General features: G+C 55.7%; 2 protein-coding genes across 7 annotated transcripts; one reads left to right on the top strand and one right to left on the bottom strand.

Annotated features, from left to right (window-relative positions):
* Positions 1-57: 57 nt before the first annotated feature.
* FBXO24 (F-box protein 24) lies at positions 58-11,309 on the bottom strand. 4 transcript variants are annotated; one of them, XM_060649338.3, is made up of 11 exons: positions 11,011-11,309; positions 9,924-10,073; positions 7,647-7,745; positions 7,359-7,542; positions 6,144-6,382; positions 5,666-5,900; positions 4,464-4,622; positions 4,081-4,202; positions 3,685-3,816; positions 997-1,167; positions 58-663 (listed from the first exon to the last, which is right to left on the bottom strand). In XM_060649338.3, the coding sequence occupies exons 2-11, from the start codon at positions 9,960-9,962 to the stop codon at positions 301-303; spliced, it is 1,743 nt and encodes a 580-aa protein (XP_060505321.1). In that variant the 5' UTR covers positions 9,963-10,073; positions 11,011-11,309; the 3' UTR covers positions 58-300. The 4 variants fall into 4 exon arrangements, with proteins under 4 accessions (XP_060505321.1, XP_060505322.1, XP_060505325.2 ...); XM_060649339.2 differs by lacking the exons at positions 9,924-10,073; positions 11,011-11,309 and adding an exon at positions 8,075-8,131; XM_060649342.3 differs by lacking the exons at positions 9,924-10,073; positions 11,011-11,309 and adding an exon at positions 8,006-8,106.
* Positions 10,306-21,850, top strand: LRCH4 (leucine rich repeats and calponin homology domain containing 4). 3 transcript variants are annotated; one of them, XM_060649333.3, is made up of 18 exons: positions 10,306-10,707; positions 14,243-14,387; positions 14,556-14,682; positions 15,071-15,176; positions 17,193-17,329; positions 17,475-17,590; positions 17,733-17,832; positions 18,077-18,167; positions 18,258-18,334; positions 18,467-18,549; positions 18,660-18,794; positions 18,881-18,994; positions 19,098-19,210; positions 19,341-19,424; positions 19,637-19,722; positions 19,856-19,993; positions 20,089-20,166; positions 20,481-21,128. In XM_060649333.3, the coding sequence occupies exons 1-18, from the start codon at positions 10,488-10,490 to the stop codon at positions 20,676-20,678; spliced, it is 2,148 nt and encodes a 715-aa protein (XP_060505316.3). In that variant the 5' UTR covers positions 10,306-10,487; the 3' UTR covers positions 20,679-21,128. The 3 variants fall into 3 exon arrangements, with proteins under 3 accessions (XP_060505316.3, XP_060505317.3, XP_060505320.3); XM_060649334.3 differs by having other exon boundaries at positions 10,307-10,707; positions 18,926-18,994; XM_060649337.3 differs by lacking the exon at positions 20,481-21,128 and adding an exon at positions 21,500-21,850 and having other exon boundaries at positions 10,310-10,707; positions 18,926-18,994.
* Positions 21,851-21,894: the final 44 nt, after the last annotated feature.

Below are 21,894 nucleotides of genomic sequence, written 5' to 3'. Positions count from 1 at the left end.
TGGGGCCCCCATCCCCTGCCCTATTTTCCTCCCAGGCCACAGGGTTCCAAACAGGGCCTCACTTCAGCCTTTTATTCTATTTGCCCATCAAATCTCTTGTCCATGATAGTCAGGTTGGGGGTCCCTCCCGGGCAGCCCCCTGAACATTTTACAAAACGGTTCCCTGCCCACCTTGGCAAGCCTAGCAATTCCCACCCCTCCCCATGTGCACATACAATGTTTATTGCTACCATCCCACTCTCCTTAGCTCCTGGCCCAGGGCCAGACTCTCCCTCCAGGGGTTAAGACTAGGAAAGGGGCTCAGCTCTCAGGGGTTGAGGGGCCCGGGCCAACCCCTCCAGCAGCCCTCTGCAGCATGTCCAGGGCCTCCCAGAAGAAATCTTTCTGTGCAGCCATCAAGGGCATCCAACCCACGATCTCCTTCATCTTTTCCATGCGATCCTGCAATGTGGGACAACTGTGGATCTGGCTGAGGTACTCCTCACAGGCCCGGGCTGCCCCCCCAGGGTCTTGGGGTGCTCCAGCTCCCAGGCCGGGCTCGGGGGTCCCCACCACCCTGCTGGCTGGTAGGTCCCGGTAGGTGGGATGGTGTTCGATGTCATGGCTGGACAGCATGTAGAGGCACTCTCTGGTAGAGCAGAGGGAACAGGCACACAGAGGGACCTTAAAGGAGAGAAGGGGCGTGGCTGAGAGGGGCCTTTACTGAGGGGCTCCCAGGAAGCCCCAGCTGTTGTGTTCCTCCCTCTCAGACCAGCCCTGGGCCAGCAAGTGAGCTAGGGCTGGCTAAGCCCCAAGGTTGTGTGAGGTCAGAGAGGGCGAGCGGGGTCTGCTAAGGGAGAGAGCCAGGAGCCATGGTGTGTGGCCGGAAAAGGGAGGTGGGTAGTGCTGGGGGGGGTGGGGCCCCCGGGTCCTTGCAGGAGCCCCAGCTACAGCCCTGTGTGCCACCTGGCTCTATTGCCCTTGCCCCGTTGCCTGCTGGCGTGTCCTGGCTCTGACCTTGACGTGGAGCTTCACGAAAGAGGCACTCCCCTTAGGCCAGCCAGGGAGGCGGCCTCCAGCCCCACAGCCGCAGCCCAGAAGCTCCTTGCTGAAGTCCGAGCCCTGGCTCAGCACCAGAGAGTGGTTGAGGCCACACCACAGGGCAATGGGACGTTGCAGATAATGCACCTGAGAACACAGGGCCAGGATCCCTAAGGTGGGAATGCCGAGGATTTGAGGGCCCAGGTAGGAAGAGGGCAACAGAAAGGCTCAGAGAGGTCTCTAGGAAACTAGGAGAGGGAAGCAAGGGGACTCAGCACCCCCTCAACCCCCACCCAGCCAGAAGGCAGACCAGCAGCAATCTTTCCCTCCCTCATTCTCCTGCAGCCCCTGTCGGACTGCATGGGGTCTAGCACTTCTGTTGGTTCCTCATCTTTGCTCCTCAGAAAACAGGCTACTTGCCTGCGCCCAGGGCCTGCTACCTGCTCCTTCCTACTCCCCCAGACCTGTGCCAGTCCAGGCTCATCCTGCCTTCCAGCCTCAGGAGGGGGACTAAGTTTCCTCTTCCCAAAGTTTAAAGACTCCCTCCCTCCCTGTACAATTCCAGGTTAGCCTTCAGGAGGGACCTTCCTTCCACTGATTCCTCCCTTCTCTCTCTAGCATTTTCCACTTGTCCTATCCTTGTCTCCCAAAATGGCCACTCTGTTTTAAAAAAAAAAAACAACAAAAGAAAACAGAAACAAAAACATTTCCACCTGATTCCTGCCCCTTCCTACCTCCATCTTTTAGGCAACAGAACTGGTTATGTGACCAGTTTGAGGTTGACCACATTTTTGTTCTCACCACAGCCCATCTTTCCTGAACTTCTTGTGATCTGGCTTCGCTGCTTACTAAGCTACTGATGTGTTCTCCCCAAATGCACTTGGCTTTCCAGCTTCCAAACCCCAGGGCCTCTCCTGCATGCTTTCTCCTGAGATTATGAGGGCTTTAATTTTGAAGACATAGGTACATAATTTATGGTCATTAAAGAAATGTTATAAAATCTTGGAGAGCAAAGATTAATTTAAAAATCACTGGAAATCCTACCACCCACTATTAACATCTTGCTGGGGGTGCCTGAGTGGCTCAGTCAGTTAGGTGTCCTACTTTAACTCAGGTCCTGATCCTGAGTTCGAGCCCCACATCGGGCACCCTGCTGTCAGCACATCAGCACGGAGCCCCTTCAGATCCTCTGTTCCCCTTTCTCTCTGCCCCTCCCCTGCTTGTGCACCTTCTCTCTCTCTCTGAAAAAATAAACTTAAAAAAATCTTGCTAGATATTCTTTTTTCTTTCTTCTTTTTATTTTTTATTAAAGTAGGCTCCTGTGCAGTCTGCTTGGGATTCTCTCCCTCTCTGTCTGCTCTTCCCCCCCTCAACATAAATTAACATTAAAAATAAAAAAGAGAGTCAGCCGCTTAACCATGTGAGCCAATCAGGCATCCCTGGATATTTTTCTTCACTGCTGCCTCTGTGTGTGTGTGTGTGTGTTCAAATTACAGACTTTTAAATAAAAATGGGGTTGTACTATGTAAATAATTTTATAATTTTTTTTTTCATCTAAAGATATGACCTGACCATATTTCCATGTTGGCAGGTATATTCCTATGTTATCTGTTACCATTAATCACCCCCTCTGTTTGGAACTCCCTGTGTCCCTGGCTTCTGGGACTTGGCACCTGAAGGTGTGCCTCCTGCCTCAGAGATAGCTTCTTCATTCCCTTTGCCTACAGCATCAGCTCCTGCCCAGGTTTGTGCCTCTGTCCCTGCTTCTGTCTGTTTCAGCCTTGTTCCAACATGGAATCTAATGCCAGAGAGACATTTTCACTTTAGAAAATGTCCAAATTCACGCTCTTCCTCTTTCCTCAAGCCAGCATCCCTTTCCACATTTGTTAGTGATGCCATCTCTCTTTAAGGGGTCTACTGCGACAGCCACTTGTGTCCCACAGCCATCTCCTCACATCTAATCAGTTTCCAGTACCTATTCATTTTCTTTCAAAACATCTCAGGTATCCATTCCTTTCCATTCCCACTGCCCCAGGCTCTTGTCCCAAGTGCCACTGTCACTCAATGGTCTCCCAGTGGGCTTCTCATTCAGTGGCCTCCTGTGCACTCCGGCCAGGTGACCTGTTCTCAGTCATCTGTGTGTGTGTGTGTGGGGGGGGGGGGGGGGCTTCTCTTGCTCCAGAACCTGCAGTGACTTTCCAAAATCTATACCTTTTCAGGCTCACCCCTGCCTGTATCACCTCATATCTACTGATTTCCAAAACATCCTCTCTGCTTCAGACCAGTCCTTTCATGGTCCCAGGTATGTGCAGCTTCGTTCTCATTCCTGTTACATGGAATGCCTTTCCCTGTACCCACACGAATCTGATCTAACCCACCAGACCGTGATCGCATCTCACCTCTTCTAGTTATACCAGCCCACCGAGGTCTCCCTGCTTCACTAAATTCCTATTGCACTGGCAGCAAGCACCACACAGAATGGACCTCACAGTGCCAACCCTGGGAAAGACACGCAATAGTATCACGGGCATTATATACTGGCTGGCTTAACTTCCCTAGGGAGTAAGAAGTGGGTTCTAAAGAAAGTAGAGAAGAGGAGAGGTCTAAGGTGTAGAGGATTGGAGGAAGGGGGCCACGATGAGAATAACTGAAAACGAATCTCACCTGTGTGGGTTCCCCTCGGTCCATTTTGTCCCCTGTTCCCAGCTGCCCATATCTGTTATTTCCCTGCATAAAGATTCGGCCAAATTCATCCACCAAGCCAAGGTGATTGTAGCCAAGAGCACAAAATAGTATCTAGGAAGTAAGACAGAAGGAGAAGGTAGGCATTCAGTTCCCTCCAGAGGAACTCTGAGCTCCAGAATCTCCCAGCCACTAACCTGCCATTCCCAGCTGATTTCTTTTCGCCTTGCCCACTACCTCGCCCCTCTCTCTCTGGGCCCCTGTCCCTCCCTGATCAATCATTTGATTCCTGCTCATATTTCAGACCTCTGGTGCCTTTTAATCCCTAAATCCCCCTCTGTCCGCCCCTTGGTCCGTCCCATCCCTCCAGGATCCTACCTTGGCAGGCAGTGAGAGAGCAAGCGGCATCTGCTGGTCCAGGGGGTCAAAGGCTTGAAGGGTCCCAAAGAGATCACGATACACCCCTGGGGTATGCACCTCAAAATATACTCCCCCCTGGTCTGGGGGGTCAGGAGCCCTCAGCTCAGCAGCTTTGGGCACCCATTTCCTAGCGATAAGGCCCTACCTAGGATGAAAGCTGCAAGATCCAGGGAGTCTCACACCCACTAGAAATGTACCAGCTATGATATCTGGGAACCTAACCTCATCTTTTCACTAGGATGCCCGAAGGGGTCCACTGCTAGAGTAAGTATAAGGGGCTGTCCATATCTGGAAAGTCTGTTTAAGACTAGGGTGTGGAGAAGAAGGAAGGTGGTTCTTACCTGTGATGTAAAGAGTACTGCTCTGGTTAGAAGCCATGCGGGTCACACGAAGGTGAGGCAGGCAACGGGACACCTTCCTCAGGGCCAGCTGAACTGTGTAGGAGCGTGGCTGGTCCAGCTGGGTTTCATTCACTACCAAAGAGTAGATCTTTCCTTCCTCTGGGAGATGGGGAGAGGCAGACAATGATGTGGGGGAGGGGACCTCCCAATATCCACATTAACTTCCCAATAGACTCTCTAAGCCATAGCGATTAAACACTTATTGGCCTAGAGTGGGGTTGGAAGAAAAAGGGTAGAGGTGAAATACAGGAAGTGTGACCTCAAGTTGCCCAGACTCTAGCCCTGTACCGCCAAAAATAAATCAGGGAAACCCTTCAGTGTGAATGATGAGTGGAGAGAAAACCAGCAGTTAGATCTGCCAGAATCCAATTTGAGTGTTGGGAGGAATGATGCCTGGGGACTTGGGGCTCTGCCTGGAATTAAGAAGTCCAGAGGGTCTGAGGCTTGGGAGTAGGGTCAAATATAGGGGACAGGGACACCAGTCTGCTTCAGTCAGAACAGCGCATGACTCTTGATCTCAGGGTTGTGAGTTTGAGCACCACACTGGGTGGAGAGATTACTTAAGTAAATAAAAATAAAAATTAAAAAAATGTATATATGTGTGTGACAATCAGCAAGGTGGGGGTAAGTTTGGGGTATTAAGTGGAGTGCCTAGCAGGAAGTGAGGAAGATTAGAATTTCGAAAATCAGGCTTTCACTAGAACAGTGGTTTCCAAACTATTTTTTTGCAGCAGGGCCCTTTATTCATATGAAATACACAGAATCTGGGGCGCCTGGGTGATGCAGTTGGTTAACCTTCCCACTCTTGATCTCAGCTCAGGTCATGATCTCACAGTTTTTGAGTTCAAGTCCTGCATCAGGCTCTGCGCTGACGGTGCTGAGCCTGCTTGGGATTCTCTCTTTCCTTCTCTCTCTGCCCCTCCCCTGCTTGTGCGCAGGTGATAAATAAACTTAAAATTTTTAAGTTGTTTAAAAAAAAAAAAAAAAAAAAGCAGAATCTTAGTCTATGAGACAGACAAAAAGCAAAGCTATTTGGCTTGAGACCAGGATGAGGTGGCATGCAGAAAGGCCTTCCCCTCCCCTGCAGCAGGTCCTGAACCATGTGTAGAAAACAATTTGCAAACAACTGCTCTAGGCCACACCTGTGAGAAGCAGTAGAGCCCGCTGGTTCTCCTGACCAACCAGCACAATCTGTTTGAAGCTCATGGAGTGGTGGAAGGTCATCTTGAAGACCCGCTGCCCGCTGGACTGCAGATAGACCTCGACACAGTCACAGGCCCGGCTGCCCGTTGTGCCTACCACTGCTGGCTGCTCCCGGGTGGCCAATACATAGAGGTATTTACGGTAAACGGTGTCACATCTTGGGTCCGAGGCAAACTGTAGGAAAAGATGAAGCTGTCTGGGATCTAGGTCTTAGAGTGGAATGAGGCTTGGGGGGTGACAGGATCCTGGGGTGAGAGATGAGATACTTGGGTTCAGGGCTGGGAAAAGAGGGTTTAGTTTTCAGTTCCTGATATGGGAGGGCAGACATCCTGAGGAGAGTACCTCCGGACTGGTGTGGGTCCCGGAGGAGCCCCGGAGGAGGGGTGGGGTCTCAGCTCCTAGGGCTCTGCTACTCACATCCTTGGCTCCGCGACACAATACAACATAGCGGCAGGCTCGCTTCCACTGGATCTGGCCAAGGGTAGAGGAGACCAGGGCATTTTTGAGGAAGAAGAGGGTCCCCGTGTAGTCAAGAATGAAGACATGGTCCTTGGTGGGCAAGAAGCGGCGGTAGCCATGGGCTAGCAGGGGGGCTACACTCTTGCTGAGACAGCGGCGGCGGCCTCCAAATGCCTGGAAATACAGGCCCTTCGTGTCTGGAGAAGGGAAGGAGATGGAAGGCTCAAGGGGTCAGGATGGCACAAAGAAGAGTTGTCAGAGCTTGGGCAAACTATAGTTCTCAGGGAGCCGGGTACTTAGCAGCTCCCATAGCAGCTCCCTTAGCAGCAGGACTGGGGAACAGGGACTTTTCTAAATGACATATGGAAAGCTTAGAAGATATCTTTAATAATCCCCTACACAGGCTATCTTTAATAATCCCTTATGCCTGAACTTTAGTTCTCTGCCCCCTACCCCAAGCCCAGGGCACTACACATGCTTCTAAGTGAGGGCTTCTTGCAGACAGAGGAGCGAAAAGGAATGGCTGAGAAAGGCCAGTAACGCCCCTCACCCCTAGCTCTGGATCTGCTATCTGGATCAGATCTGGATCTCCCTGAATCTCCAGTGTGTGCAGTCAGGTACTTGGGTAGGGGCTCCCTGGGAATGGAGGGCTTCAGAGCATGTTTCTCAACGTGGGGGTGATTTTGTCCTCAGGGAACATTGGTTGTCACAACCGGGGGGAGCTTTGTTACTGGCATCTAGTGGGTGGAGGCCAGGGATGCTGCTAAACGTCCTACAATGTGCAGGACAGCCCCTCACTCCAAATAATTATTTGGCCCCAAATGTCAACAGTGGCAGGTTGAGAAACCCTGGTTTAGAGGAGGGAAAACTCCAGGTTTGGGGAGTGGAGGAGATGACCGGGGTAGGATTTGGAAGAGAGTTCGAATACGGAGGCTGACTTGGCAGGGATGCTAGTAACGGGGGCTCCGGGTGGGACGTCTATCAGAGGGTGGAGCTGGAGGCTTGCAGAGCTCCTAGATGGATGGCATGTTTGAATCTAACAGGCTCTTCTAGAGAAAGGGGCCCTGGCAGGTTGGCTAGGAATGCTGAGGCAACTCTATGGAACAGGAGGGATCCCAGAATAATAAGGCATAGGATAGAGGCAAAGAGAACTGAGGTTCTGGGGAGGTGTACAGTTAAGAATGGCAGCTCTCTTCCAGGGCCGGACCCCAGAGCCCTGCTCTCGCAGACGAGGACTAAGCCTGCGACAGATGCGTCTCCACACGCCCTCAGCGTCGCACACTTCATGGAAGTAGTGGCAGGTCTGGCCCAGAGCGACTACATCTCTGACTGGGAGGAATGAGATGATATGCTCCACCTGGGGGGTGGGCAGGAGGGAGGAAGCAGGAATCATCAAGGGGGTTCCTCATCACTCTGGTCCCCTGCCCTTTATTCTGGAATCCCTCCCCACGGATGACTCACCAGCTCTGGGGGGAACAGCTGAACAGAAATAGGGTTCCCTCTGCCCTTCTTCTCTTCACCCCCAGGATCTGGGCCACATGAAGGGCAGCTCCGCTTCACCTACCCAAGGAGAAGGGAGAGCACAGGGATTCCATGAGAGTCAGGCCTCCTTTTCTCCCTTCTGTCAGCCTTTCATTAGCTTCTTTCTTAGGGGCTCATGGCTCTGTGCCCTCAAATCTTCCTATCTTTCTCTCTAGGTCCATGGGACACCCCTCCCTGTCTGCCGTGTTCCTGGGTTCACCAGCTCCAAAGAACCCCTCCCCTGATCTCTTGCTGCCATCTTCTTGTCCTTTCCTTGCCTCACCCTCCCACCCCCTCACCCTGAGCCCCTCCTCCTGTCTGCACAGCCCGGTGAATTTTTGCAGCCTTCTTCTCCGGCTTTTCCTCACCATCTTGACTGCCCCGTCCCTGCTCCTGCCCTCATCCTCCGGCCCCCCCGACCCCCCTCCCCCGTAGTCAGCTCCCTGGCCCCCGTTCCTGCTGTCTTTCCCACACCATGTCCCCCGCCTGGGCTTGGGGGACCTCTGGGGCCCCTCAGCCTTCTAGGCCCCTCCCCCATGGAGTCTGGGAAGACAAACCTCTCTGTGACCTCACTGTCCAGCCACTGTGACCTATTTTCCCCAACCCTGCCAGGATTTTCTTAGACAGTTCCTGGGTTCTAGCTTGGCTCTAGCCACCCAGTGGCTCATGGGATATGCATGAGCCCCTCCTCCAGGAGAAAGAAAGTGTGAATGACTGCTAGATGAGGCCTTTACTTTTGGAGCACAGTTGTGAGGTTCCTCCCCTTGAGGCCCTTTAGCACTCTGCTCTGTAGAGAAACACCGGTGAATTCTTCATATCTCAGCAGGCCAGGGCCTCCAGGGGATTTGTATAGACTACGTAAGAGGATGACAGTATAAACTACCTAAGAGTATAAACTACCCCCCCCCCCAAAAAAAAGTATAAAAAATATAAACTGTTTGACAGGTGAGGAGGAATGATGACCCTGCTACACTCGCTTAGAGGGAAGCATGCACTAGATGAAAGTGGGAATAATTCAGCACCGACTCTTTAGTCTTACAAAAACACATCCAAAAGCAGATTTCCTGGGACAGTAACATCAATGCATGTATGAAGGACAACCTATTAAGGTGGAAGAAAGGGATAGAATTACTCTGAAAGCATAGGGTATCTCCCAGGGTCTAAGCTTTTAACTTAGTCTTATGGGGAGAGAGGGCCGCCATATATGAGAAACAGCTGGAGTTCAGGGTATGTCTGTCCAGGTAGGGGCAAAGGATCTACACCAGTAAACCAAAGGGAGTAACCGGCTCTTCCAGCCTCAGCTGCCTAGTATTACAGACTTTCCTTTACCGCGCCAGCTATCAGTCAATCACCCAAACTCCCTTACTCATGGGGACTAGTAAACAACTAGTTTGAGACACTGCGGATGGAACTTTAAGGATTCAATACATGTTTAGGAAATCTCAACCTCTGAGATGTGATTCACAAGAACCTTTAGTTGTTTGTGATCAGGCAACTATTAACGTGGTAAATGGACTATGTTAATGTGTTAGGTCCTTTTGCCACCTAAAAGGACGTTAAGATCCCTTAGCACACAGAAAAAGGATCCTCAGCTTCCTCTTGGGTCTGGGTCCCCACTATTTCAGCTCAGGAAGCAAAGGAGACAGTGCGAATAGAAAATGCCCACGTAGAAGTCGCTGGGGAACCGGGCTTCTGCTCTAGCCAACTCCTCAACTTCCCTCCGCCTCAGTTTCCTCATTTGTAAAACGGCGGGCTTCTTCCGAATGAGATGATCCCTTATGGACTAACTCCCCTCCCCCGCCTCAGGTCCTGTCATCACAGTTCCCGCCGGGGCGCGCTCCTCGAGGTAGGCTGGCCAGCCGGGCGGTAGTTCTGGAAGCTCTCCCGGTCTCCCGTAACCCTCCCTTCAGGAGCTGCCTTGGGCATCTCCAGTCTCTGGGAAGCCCCCCGCCCGCCGGAGCTCCGGAGACCGCCGCAGGGCCTCAGACTCCGCAGCCGGAAAGGCCTCCACGGTCCCTTCAGTTGCGACGACCCCCTCCCTCCCCGCTGGTCTCAGGCTTCGCCTTGCACCCCACCCCCCTCCTTCACGCCCTCAAAGCAGGCTCGCTCCCTAACATTTGCAGCTCGCACTCGCCTCTCCAGGCCCTGCACTGTTCCCAGCCGGCCCGACCGGCAGCGCTCACGTTCTTTAACCTCCGTCTCAAAGATCTAGCTCACCCGCCTCCTGCTCGGCGAAGGGACCGCCTTCTCGCCCATGCTATTGGTAGGTACAGCCGTCCCTCAGAGAAGAGGCCGGGCCAGGTTCCCTCCGGAAGATTTAACTGGCCTTCTTGACAGTCACTCGCCTATATCCGGCTTGCGATTGGTCTCCGTTGGAAAAAAAAAAAACCCGAGACCCGGCTTGAGGTCTCGGCCTCTATCCCTTCTAGTTGAGCACCGGCGTCCCCGTCTCCTGGTTAGACCTGATTGGCTCCATCTCCAGCCCTAAGCATTGCGATTGGACGCGGCTGCGCGGGGCGGGCCAGCCTGGAGCGTCGGCCGTTGGCGAGAGATCTATTCTAGCCCCCTCCCTTCTGTCGCCTCACTCCTGCGCTATAGTCTCCACCCCCCCGGCGGGTTCTGATTAGCCACTTCCAACGCGTCTTCGGATCGCGATTGGTCCGCCGTGTCCCTGAGCGCGTTTCCTCCCCCTTGAAGCGACTACGGCGGCTCCAAGGAGGGGGAGGGGGGAGGAGGGACGGCCGGTCCCGTCAGTCAGGCAGCGGGAGCCGCCGAGAGCGGATGGCGGCGGCGGTAGCGGCCCCACTCGCCGCCGGGGGTGAGGAGGCGGCGGCCACGACCTCCGTTCCGGGGTCTCCGGGTCTGCCCGGGAGCCGCAGTGCAGAGCGGGCCCTAGAGGAGGCCGTGGCCACCGGGACCCTGAACCTGTCCAACCGGCGCTTGAAGTACTTCCCCCGGGGCGCGGCCCGCAGCTACGACCTGTCAGACATCACCCAGGCTGGTGAGTGCACTCGGCCTAGTCCCGGGCTGGGACCCTCATTTGCATAGCCCCGCCCCTAGCTTGTTTCTCACCGGTCTCGGGAGTCTGGCCCGCCCCTTCACCTGACCGTCGAGGTTCTTGACCCTGACTATTTGCATAAGCCTGCTAACTCCCCCTCCCCACTTTGAGAACTCCTGGACAATGAACCCATTTCTCCTTTGTACCGAACGTCCGGCGCCCTGACCGAGTGTTGTGAGAGTTCCCCGTCTTCTGCTTCTCTTTATTTGCCTTTCTGCGCACCTGTAGAATGGTCCCGCCCCTCACCTGGTTGGCTCATTTGCATGACCTCTTCAACCTCAGTTCTGATCGTTCCTTAAAGCAGCCCCCAAGAGCCCCTCTAATGACTCCTTTCTCTTTCTCCACTTCGTCTCCAACTCTTTCCCGGTTCCACCTAGATCCGAACAGCCGTAGGCCCCCCTGTTCCTTAGGATTCGCCCCTAACAACCTGGTGCTTCTGTTTACTGTGCTTATCGTCCCGCCCCCTGGCCCTCTCCACTCTTCACCCAGCAAGCCTATGGGAAAGAAGCAAATCTTACACCTCCCCTAACTCTTTTCTCCGCGAGCTCTTCCACCTATTATCCCTGACCCCCTTATCTGAGACTCCCCCTCCTTCTTGCGTGTGTGAGGTCACAATGGAGCCTGTGACCTCATAGGGACCTTAGAATTCCCATTTCAGTGTCTGCTTTCCCTAGGAGGGGAGGGACTTGAGGCAGTTGCTGAAAGGAAGGAAATCTTATCTCCTGGCATGGAGTTCTGGGAAGCTAGAGACTGTCCCACTGTCCTTCCACTCCTCCACCCCACAGATCACTCTAATCATGTCCCTCCTCCCCGGTGTCTCTTGATGGTGGGGTGTGGGGGACTCTACCATGACAGGTGAGTCAGGCTTCAGCTGCTCAGGAGGCAACAACCTATGACCCTGGGCTGGCAGCTGGGGGGTGGAGATTGGGAGTGGGCCAGAGGACCGCATTCCCGAAGCCCCACCCCAGCCTAGCCCAGGGGTGGGACTTGGGGCTGGCTGAGTGTCCTCCTGAAAACACTGCTCAGGGACTGAATGCATTTCTCCTCTAGCAGGTGCCCGTTCACCTGCAAACACCCAAGTGGACACAGACACTCTCTTTCCTCCACTGTTCTGGGGAGAACCAGTTTAAACCTCTCCACTTTTCTTGGGTTGCTGGGGAAACTTACTTGCCCACCATGCAGCAAGTGAGTTCAGGGAATGGGTGAGCCCCAGGAGCCATTCCTCTCCCTCTCCGTCTCCCCCAGCCGCCTAACCCCCAAGCTCCAGATTGACCTCAGCAGCTGTGTGACACTCACCGTCTGTTCCCTTTCCCCTCCCCCTTGCTTGTTTTTTGACAAAGACCAAATGTTATTCTTTACTTCCTTAGGGCTCTGTCTCTGTGAGTGGACTCCTGGGGAAAACTACCAAGAACTCCCTGACCCCTCCCAGCTCCTACCCCCTCCCCGCCTCCTCCCCCAGCATTCCGGCTCAGGGTGCAGGCAGTTAGTTCTCCTGAGTGAGTTTGTGTGACGAAGTGGGAAAATCCCAGCTTACTGAGGACCTCTCCCTGTCCTGCTCTCCACGCAGAAATCCTAAGTCCTTTCTGGGCCCAGGTTGTAGGCCAGGTGGAATCTGTCTTGTCCAAAATGTTCTCTGACCCTGCTCCCCAAGCAGAAGGCTTATAGTTTGGAGTGGAAAGGGGAAGTAACAGTTGGGGTTGCCCATACCCTGCCCTCCATACCTCCTTGCCCTCCAACCCAGACTAAACACTTCAACACTCCGCCAGATTATCCTGAGCCCTCTGCTGCTTTCCCAACTCTTTCTGCCCCACTGTTTTCTCTGCATATTTCCTGTGGCACAGGTCTCCGATATCCCTCGGACTCTGTTCCTTGGGGCCCCTGAAAGTAGGGTGAACCCTGAGATGGCGGGGAGGGGCCGCCCTCACAAAGGAGAAGTGCAGCTCATTCTCTCACAGACCACATCCTGTGCCTCCTGTGCCCTGCCTCCTCCAGGCTGGGCTCCCTTCCACCCTGAGCTTTTGCCCCTTTTGCCCCTGTCGCCGCTCAGCCGGCTTGTCCTCTCCACCCCCTTCATCCATGGCACCCGCGCTTGCACACACATGCATTTGGGGATGCAGGGAGAGCAGGCAGGTGGAAGGTGAGCGGAGGAGGCCTGCATCTGGCCCTCTCACCCTCTCCAGAACTTGGGTCTTCTCCCTTGACAGGTCTTCTCTCTGTGCTCCGGGACTGTGAGCAGAGAGGGAGAAAGAAGGACCCCTGGTGCCTCAGTCTGTCACCGCCCTGGTAAACATAGGGCCCACCAGAGAGAGAACCCGACAGCTTGTTTCTACTCCATTTCCTGTCGTGAGATTCGTTTCCTTGGGGGATATACCCCAGCTTCCCTCCCAATGGCTTTCGCTCACCCCTTCCTGGGGAGGGCTGTCTAAAAAGCTCACCCAAGTTCTGTTGCCAGAGACATCCCACAGCAGGCCCTGGGCCCCTCCCAGTACAGGCGAGGAGAGGAAGCAGAAATCCAGTCTTGCTTGCAGGGCTCTCAGCAATTACCGTCCCCAGACTGGCGGAAACCCCATGCCTGACTCCTTTCATTGGAGTAGCAAGAGACCCCTTGAGAATAAGGGGTGGTAAGAGGTTTTATCCTCTGTTCCTCCCTCTCTGCCCCTCACCCACACCAAGATCCTGCAAAAGAGCCGAGTGCCTGAAGTCTGGGTCAGTAAGAGAGGAAGTAGAGCGGGGCTGGTGGAGCTGGAAGAAGGTGGGAAGGAGGCCAGTCCTGAGCACAGTGTATCCTGATGGGAGGGACCCGAGGACTGTAGCTCCCACCTCCAGGTTGATCAGCTTGGCCTCCCTTCCTGGTCCCTGGGAGTCTGTTACTTCACAGACTCTTGGACCTGGCTTGCTGATCCCAGGGGCTGATGAAGAAGCGCTGTTGTCCAGTATGTCAGGAGCCTTATTTAATCTCTAGAGCCAGACTCTAATGGCCCTTGGTTTCTCCCCTGTGTTGAAAAGAGGTTGAGGTTGGGGAAAAGGCCCCTGAGGAGGGATGAGCTTTCTCAGTGGTCTCCCCCAGAGGTTGACAATATTCTTATCTCGAGCCTCCCACTCTATTACCTTGCTATTTTCTCTGGAGCACCAGCCCTTCTCCATAGAACAACAGGAATCACAAGAGTTCTAGAAGCCAGTTACCCTTTCCAGGATAGCCCTTCATTTGTGTACTTGAAGGCGGTGTTCATGTTTTGCTCTCCCAAGTCTGGGACCCTGTGGCCTTTGCCTTTCCTTTGCTGTTCTGGTAATGTGCTTGCAACATGCTCAAGTTTTGCAGAAAGCTTTGTTGTCTCCAGGGACCCCAGGTTTATAGGTCTGATTGTTCAGGTCCGAAGGGGAGGCAGACTTCTGGGCAGCTGGCTCTGGGAGAGTTCATGGTCCTTTTGTCCAGGGCTGGGTCTTTCCACAGCTCTCCTCTGATACTTGCTTCCCCTAGACCTCTCCCGGAACCGGTTCCCCGAGGTGCCGGAGGCAGCATGCCAGCTGGTGTCCCTGGAGGGCCTGAGCCTCTATCACAATTGCCTGAGATGCCTGAACCCAGCCTTGGGGAATCTCACGGCCCTTACCTACCTCAACCTCAGGTAGGAAGGCGTGGCTGGGGAGGGGGTGCAGGGTGGGGAGCTTATTCTTCTCAGCCCCAAGTCCCAGTACACAGTACCCTGAGTCCCCCTCCTGGTGACCCTGAAAAGAGGGCAACCCTGGGATGCCATGCCTGGGGAGTGAGCCCACTGCCTTTCTCCCCTCCACAGCCGAAACCAGCTGTCATCGCTGCCACCCTACATCTGCCAGCTGCCCCTCCGGGTGCTCATTGTCAGCAACAACAAACTGGGAGCCCTGCCTCCCGACATCAGCGCCTTGGGAAGTCTGCGGCAGCTTGTGAGCATAGGGAGCAGGGCAAGGAGAGGGGCTGTCAAGCCAGGCACCTTTGGGGGAAGCTGGGGAGAGGTGGGGACCACCTGGAGGTGGCCAGAGACAGGAGGCAGTTTCTGATGCTCTTGTTTGTTTGTTTTTTCTTTTTAATGTTTATTTCTTTATTATGAGAGAGAGAGAGAGAGAGAGAGTGAGTCGGTCAGAGGGAGAGCGGGAGAGAATCGCAAGCAGTCAGCGCTGTCAGCGCAGAGCCTGACGCGGGGCTCGATCTCATGAACTGTGCGATCATGACCTGAGCCGAAATCAAGAGTCAGCCACTTAGCTGACTGAACCAGCAGGTGCCCCTGATGCTCCTGGTCTTAGGGCTCCTGCCCTGCTTCTTTCCTCATTGCAGGATGTGAGCGGCAATGAGTTGCAGTCCCTTCCCACAGAGCTGTGTAGCCTCCCTTCCCTGCGGGACCTCAGTGTTCGGAGAAACCAGCTCAGCACCCTCCCTGATGGTAAGGAGAATGAGGAGCTGGAGGGAGGGCGGGGGGGGGGGGGGTGCGTGCGGAGAGAAAGAGTGTGTGTGTGTTGTTTACATTGGAGAAGTCGCAGACAAAGACTCTTCACAGAACATCGATGCCTTAGTTGCCTAAGGTTTTGCAGTGTGTAAAACAAATGAGAGAGAGTGAGCAGGGAGGGGCAGAGAGAAAGGGAGAGAAGGAGAATCCCACGCAGGCTCCGCACTGCCATCGTGGAGCCCAATGTGGGGCTTGAACTCCCGAACCATGAGATCATGACCTGAACCAAAATCAGGAGTCAGACACTTAACCGTCTGAGCCCTCCAAGTACCCCCTAACTTACTTGTTCTTAACCAGCAACCCTCTGAGGCTGGCAGACATGGGTTATTAGCTCTGTTTCACAAATGTGGAACAAGGCACAGAAGGGAGAGTGAGTGAGTGTGTTGGTACCCTGTAGAATCCCAGGATTGGAAGGGGCCTTCAGCATCACCCGGTGTCCTCATTCACCCAGTGGGAGCTCTCAAGTCAGATGATGCCCTGTACCTCCTCCCCGGAGATTGAGTCAGTGGAGCCACGTGCCAGAGCCCAAGCAGCCCCATTTGAACGAGCTAGCTGTGATCCACCCCAACATTTGATAGCCTTTGTTCCAAAGCAAGCACCACTGCCCTTAGCCAGCCAGCATTGTCGTGTGTTTCCTGTGTTTTAGGTGGGCGTCAGGTAGATGTGTGTGATGTCACTCAGATCTGGGGCCAACTCTTAAACTGTATTGGCTTCATGGGGAGAGAAGTGGAAGAAAGTGCTAGAACAGGACTCTTAGCTGCAGAAGCTGGAGGGAAGGCACGTGGCTCTGCTCAGGGAGTTTGAGGAAGACTTTGCCCCAGCGGCATGGCAGGAGCCGACCTGTGAAGGAAAGTTCTCCTTCCTTCTGCATCCCAGGCAAAGCATCCTGGGGCAAAACATGTGGGTGGGAGGGAGCACAGTCTGGCAGGATGTGGTGAGAAAGGCGAGCCATGGCCAGGTGAGAAGGACCTGAGCCTTGTTCATCTTGTTCTTAAAGAACAAGGGAGGGAGTCAGCTGGTCACCCATTTTCTCTGAGCTCCCCTTACTCCTACACTGGCTCTCTTTCCTTCTGAGTCAGTAGCAGTGTAAACAAGCATTTGATCAGGATGCTCTCTGGGCCATAAAAAAGACCCTAGCAAAATTCTCTGGGGACACAGAGGAAGGAGCAGGGAATTCTAACCTAAGTGTCTGGAAAGATTTTGTGGAGCAGGCAACACTTGAGCTGAACCTTGAAAGATGGACACAAAAATGACATTGTCCCAGCTGAGCAAGCAGCAGGTGGAAAGGTGCAGAAGCCAAGGGGCTGGAGGGTTGTTTGATGTGGTGTAAGGGTGGGCAGTGAGATGGGAAATGTGGGCTGAGCCAGATCATGAACACCTTGACCGTGCTGGGCCAGGGAGTGGTGATTTTTATTCTGTGTCTCTGGCTACCACTAATCCAACTGTGTGTGTTTGAGAAATAGAAAAAGGCACCCTTTTCTGTGGGTGGGCACAGCCTTGCCTGGGACCGGAAGGGCTTAGCTAGTGAAGTTCAGGTGGGATTGCAGTCCCTTCCTGCCTGGGTCCTTTGTGCAGGGCACAGGCCACTCACCCTCAGCAGCCTTGGCTGCAAGTCATGGAAGATTTTTGAGCTGTGCGACGTCACAGTTTGGTTTGGGTCTGTGATGGTCACTTGGGAATGGAGGAACGGTTGAAGTGTGCAGTGGGCAGGGTGGGGAAAAGGAGAGAAGCACATGAGATGGATAGGAGCTAAGGGAGGGGGGCCTGGAGGGGGCCATATTTGAGCAGGAAGGGAACCAGGTAGGTTGTTCCTGGGGAGTGCTCTCAGCCAGTCAGGGCATCCTGTGGTGGACCCCGGGGTGGCCAGCTGGCCAGAGCAGAGGGCAGAGGAGGTGAGCACAAGACCCTCCCCCCCTTGGGCAGGCTCCTGACTCTTCCCTCACCCACGCCCAGAGCTGGGGGATCTTCCTCTTGTCCGCCTGGATTTCTCCTGTAACCGTGTCTCCCGCATCCCGGTCTCCTTCTGCCGCCTCAGGCACCTGCAGGTCATTCTGCTGGACAGCAACCCCCTGCAAAGCCCACCTGCTCAGGTGAGGGGTGGGTTTGGGGTAGACCATGGAGACAGAGCTGAGAGTGGGTAGGCGTTGGGAGGTGGTTCCCTTTAGCAGCCAATCGGGATCTGGGGGAGCCCCCTTCCCTTCCCCTAACCCCTACCTTGTGCCCCCTTATACCTAGATCTGCTTGAAGGGGAAGCTTCACATCTTTAAGTACTTGTCAACAGAGGCTGGGCGGCGTGGGGGGTCAGCACTGGGGGACCTGGCCCCTTCCCGCCCCCCGAGTTTCAGTCCCTGGTAAGTTCTAAGTGGGAAGGAAGGACGCTCCTGGATACTTGCTGCCCCTTCCTGGCAGCATGGACTCCGTGGGTGTTGGTGGGAAGATGAGAGGGGTCACTGCCTGATATCGGACTGACTAGCTCTCCCTGGCTGGCACTAGCCCTGCTGAGGACTTATTTCCGGGACGTCGGTACGATGGTGGGCTAGACTCAGGCTTCCACAGTGTTGACAGCGGCAGCAAGAGGTGGTCTGGAAATGAGGTAAGAGCCTCTTTTCTGAGGGACGTTGGGGGTCTCAGCCCCCGGGGAGAACCTCCTGAGCCAGGACCCTTTGCTTGGTGCCTCTGAATATCAGAGTGACAGTTGGTGGCTGGAGTGGTCTTCTTCCCTTGCCCAAGTTTCCAAGAAAGGGCTGGCTCAGCAGCAGACCCCAAGGGCCTGAACCCCATGAACCCCCAGCATTGCTGAGCAGCTGACTCCCATTTTTGCATTTCCGCATTTAAAGTCAACGGATGAATTTTCGGAGTTGTCCTTCCGAATCTCAGAGTTGGCCCGGGAGCCTCGAGGGCCCAGGGAGCGGAGGGAGGATGGCTCTGGTGAGTGATGGGTTGGGATAAGGGGACTGGGGTAATGGACAGGTCCCCGAAGGCTCCCCCCTGCTTGCTGACGTGCCCTGGCCTTTCCAGCTGATGGAGACCCTGAGCAGATTGACTTCATTGACAGCCACGTGCCTGGGGAGGACGAAGAGCGAGGTGCTGCTGAGGTGAGGGTCCGGCCCCTGTCCCTGTGCCCGGTAGTGTGCTGTGCCCTGTGGGACAGGAGAGCGGAGGGAGGGAGCCAGTACAGTCTTGGGGGAACAGATCCTCCCTCACCCCCTCTGCTGCTTTTTCTTTAGGAGCCCCGACCACCAGAATTGAGCCCTGTGGCAGGGGACCAAACAGCAGGTACCCCAGAGCCTGAGAAGGCACCAAACAGCAGGTACCCCAGAGCCACCTGAGCCGGCATCTCCTCCCTTTACCCCGTCACCCTACACTTTCCCTCCTCTCCTGAACCTGCTCTGCCTCACTGGTCCTGCCTCTACCCCTCAGGCGGGAGGAGCCTGCTGGTGAGGAGCGGCGACGCCCGGACACTTTGCAGTTATGGCAGGAGCGGGAGCGGCGGCAGCAGCAGCAGCAGCAGCAGCAGCAGCACAGCGGAGCGTGGGGGGCCCCCCGGAAGGACAGGTGTGGGCAGAGGGCAGGGGCGGGGTGGGGCTAGGGGGCTGTGGAAATGAGCCCTCGTGAACTACTCTGTCCCTCAGGGTTTGCAGGTCCGCTGCCTGTACTGCCGACCCCACATCTCCTTTGCTTTCCAGTTTTGTGAAGCCGGGGGTCAGGGCTGCTGGCGGAGGTCCTGCGGCCTCATCCACTCAGGCCTCCTACAAGTATGTGTCCTCCCCGATTCCACCTCCCTGCGCCATCTCCCTGCGCCATCTCCCTGCACACCCTCCCTGGACCCCCTCTGATTTGCTGTGTGTCTGTCCTCAGCGGCATGCCCAAGTCCAGTGCCACCCAACTGGGATCTTCAGGGGGGCAGGGAGCCCCCCCGGCCCCTGCCCCCACCCCTGCCTCCCAGGAGCCCCTTCCTGCAGCTGGACCAGGTTGGACAGGGACTTTGGGAAGAGGATGGGGGACTGTATAGGTGAGGGGGTGGCTGGGCCTGGTGGTCTGAGGGAAGCATGGGACTCCAGGGGGTGTCTTTCTCACCTGCCCCCTGGCTCTGGCCCCCAGCGACAGTGCCTGCTCCCCGGCCGCTCGGCTCCATTCAGAGACCAAACAGCTTCCTCTTCCGTTCTTCCTCTCAGAGTGGCTCAGGTGGGTTTCCCCCTGTCGCCATTGCTAAGCCAGCACTAACCCCTGGGCTGCGGTCACCCCTTCTGGCCTGGGAGTTCTCCAGTCTATTGTCCCTTTGTGTTGAAAATCCCCACAAGTACAAAGGCAGGAGATGTGGGTGCCAGACACGGTGACCCAGCCAGAAAGTCGGCAGTGGGTGGTAGAGACAGCCCACATTCCTCCTTTTTCTCCAGGCCCTTCCTCACCAGACTCTGCCGTGAGGCCTCGGCGACCCCCTCAGCTTCTGGACGAGAAGGAGCTGATGGCACAGCTGCGCCAGGTGAGAGAGGTGGGATCTGTGGGGGCGGGGAGGGGCTACTTCACACCCTGTGGGTGCCTTCAGGAGGATGGAAGGGGCGGGCCGGAGTCCCCACTGACCCTGACTGCTCCCCTGTCGTCCTCCTGCCCCCTAGGTAATGGAGTCCCGGCTGCAGCGGCCCCTGCCTGAGGACCTGGCGGAGGCTCTGGCCAATGGGGTCATCCTCTGTCAGCTAGCCAACCAGCTGCGGCCCCGCTCCGTGCCCTTCATCCATGTGCCCTCGCCTGCTGTGGTCAGTGGGGTCCCAGGGTGGGAAGTAGTGGATGGGGCAGAGGACTGCCAGGGCCTCTCTTACTCTCTTCTTTTTCCTCTCTCGCCCTCCTGCAGCCAAAACTTAGTGCTCTCAAGTCTCGGAAAAATGTGGAGAGTTTCTTAGAAGCCTGCCGAAAAATGGGGGTGCCTGAGGTATGGGGGCGGTGTTCTCAGGAACCCAGGGCCAGTCCCTACTATAGAGTGGCGATGTCCTGGGCTCAGCTGAGCACTCCGTGTGGATGGCAGGGTTCCATTCAAAGGGGTGTCTGCTCCCCGGAAGAAAGCACGTCCACAAGTCCCACTCCTGCACGCCTCCCTACCCTGCATGCTTCCGTGCCCTGCACTCTGCATGTTGGTGTGGCTCAGGCCTTGGCACGTGAGGGCAGGGGGTGGGGAGGGATTGTCTTGCTGCTGCTGCTGACGTCTGCTCTTTGTCCTTGTCCATCTGTCCTACTCTCCCTTCCCAGGCTGACCTGTGCTCGCCCTCGGATCTCCTCCAGGGCACCGCCCAGGGGCTGTGGACCACCCTGGAGGCTGTGAAGCGGGTGGGGGGCAGGGCCCCCCCACCCCTCTGGCCCCCCTCTGGTCTGGGCGGCTTCATCTTCTTCTACGTGGTCCTCATGCTGCTGCTCTATGTCGTCTACACTCGGCTCCTGGGTTCCTAGGACCTGAAGTCACCCTTTCCCCTGCCCTCTCCACCTATTTCTATTTATAAGACTCCTGTGCAACCCCCATCCCTACCAGTGGTGCCTTCAGTCCCTACCAAAGACACTAGTGAACCCTCTCCCCTCACACACACTGACCTCAGAGGCCCCACTCTGGTGCCCCCAGACCCTGGGCCCCCAGCCTCTGGCCACCCTCCTGTAGCCCCTTCCCGTGCCCCTCACCTCTCCATGCTGATGGTGCCTTCATTCCCTCCAGGCCCTGCCCTGCCCTCTGCTCCCTCAGAGGGTAGATCTCAACCTTCTTCCTTGTGCCGTCCCCCTCCACCCCGGTCCCCCCACTGTTATGGGGAGCTAAATTATCTATATTTTGTAGAGAGAACTCTATATTTGTAGGAGTTGCAGGGGCCCAGGCTGGGTCCCTGTCTCTGTGTATAAATTGTACAGACCGTGGCCGCCTCTGTGTGTGTGTTTGCGTCTGCTCTTGCTGTGGCCAGGCCCAGCCCTGGCTGTGCCCCTTGGGCTCTGTGTGCCAGCCTGCCTACTCCAGCATTTCCCTCTGGAAATGACAGGTCTCTCCTCCCCTGAGCCTTGGCCCCCTGTGTCATCTCCCTTCTGTTACCTGCTGGCAACTTCCTTGCGTCTCATTTGTCCCAAGCCATGTCCAGGGTGCCCCTGAACTTTTGCCGCCTCCACCTGGGCCATCCTGTCAGCCCTGTTTGCCCAGGCTTCTTTGGGGTTTCACCCACCCTGCTCCCAGGAAGGGCAGGGAAGCCGAGAGAACAGGGTGACATAGGGAACTTAACCTGGGCCCCTCCCCCCAGGAGTCCCTGTGCCAGCCCCATCACATCCTGGAAGAGGAGGGGGCCCCGGGAAGGGGCCTCCCTTACATCGCTGCTGTCGTCCACGCACTGCTGGAAAGGCCATAGGGTTGAGGAAGGGGCGCAGGGCCCCGACCTGGCCTGCAACCCAGGAACAGAGAAGACAGCCGTGCCCGGCTTCTGATTTCTAGCAAGGACTCTGGTGAGGGCGGCCTTGGGCCTGGCCCTGTTCCTTGGGCGCCCCTCGGCCCTCCCGAAGGGTTGGAAGCAGGCCCGGTCCAGCAAGGTGCCTGGCCGCCTCTGGGTGTGGCCAAGGGTCTTGTGTCAAGTGCAATAAAGAAGTCGGGCCCTTTAGGCTGCCCTCAGGTTGTGTGTGTGTGTGTGTGTGTGTGTGTTGT

This window comes from Panthera onca, chromosome E3 (assembly GCF_046562875.1).
Source record: "Panthera onca isolate mPanOnc1 chromosome E3, mPanOnc1 haplotype 2, whole genome shotgun sequence".
NCBI classification, from domain to species: Eukaryota; Metazoa; Chordata; class Mammalia; order Carnivora; family Felidae; genus Panthera; species Panthera onca.
The sequence above is the reverse complement of the archived record's forward strand: the minus strand, read 5'-3'. Positions and strand labels throughout refer to the sequence as shown.

What these genes read in the sequence shown, in the direction of transcription:
- LRCH4 (XM_060649333.3), top strand. Translation starts at nt 10,488, where the DNA reads ATGGCGGCGGCGGTAGCGGCCCCACTCGCCGCCGGGGGTGAGGAGGCG. An exon ending in CCCCCGAGTTTCAGTCCCTG is followed by an intron (nt 17,591 to 17,732) that starts GTAAGTTCTAAG and finishes GGCTGGCACTAG; the next exon opens with CCCTGCTGAGGACTTATTTC. An exon ending in TTCCTCTCAGAGTGGCTCAG is followed by an intron (nt 19,425 to 19,636) that starts GTGGGTTTCCCC and finishes CTTTTTCTCCAG; the next exon opens with GCCCTTCCTCACCAGACTCT.
- FBXO24 (XM_060649342.3), bottom strand. Translation starts at nt 8,077, where the DNA reads ATGGTGAGGAAAAGCCGGAGAAGAAGGCTGCAAAAATTCACCGGGCTG. An exon ending in GAGAGCTGCCATTCTTAACT is followed by an intron (nt 6,383 to 7,358) that starts GTACACCTCCCC and finishes TCCCTTCTCCAG; the next exon opens with ACACGAAGGGCCTGTATTTC. An exon ending in CAGTACTCTTTACATCACAG is followed by an intron (nt 4,203 to 4,463) that starts GTAAGAACCACC and finishes CTGACCCCCCAG; the next exon opens with ACCAGGGGGGAGTATATTTT.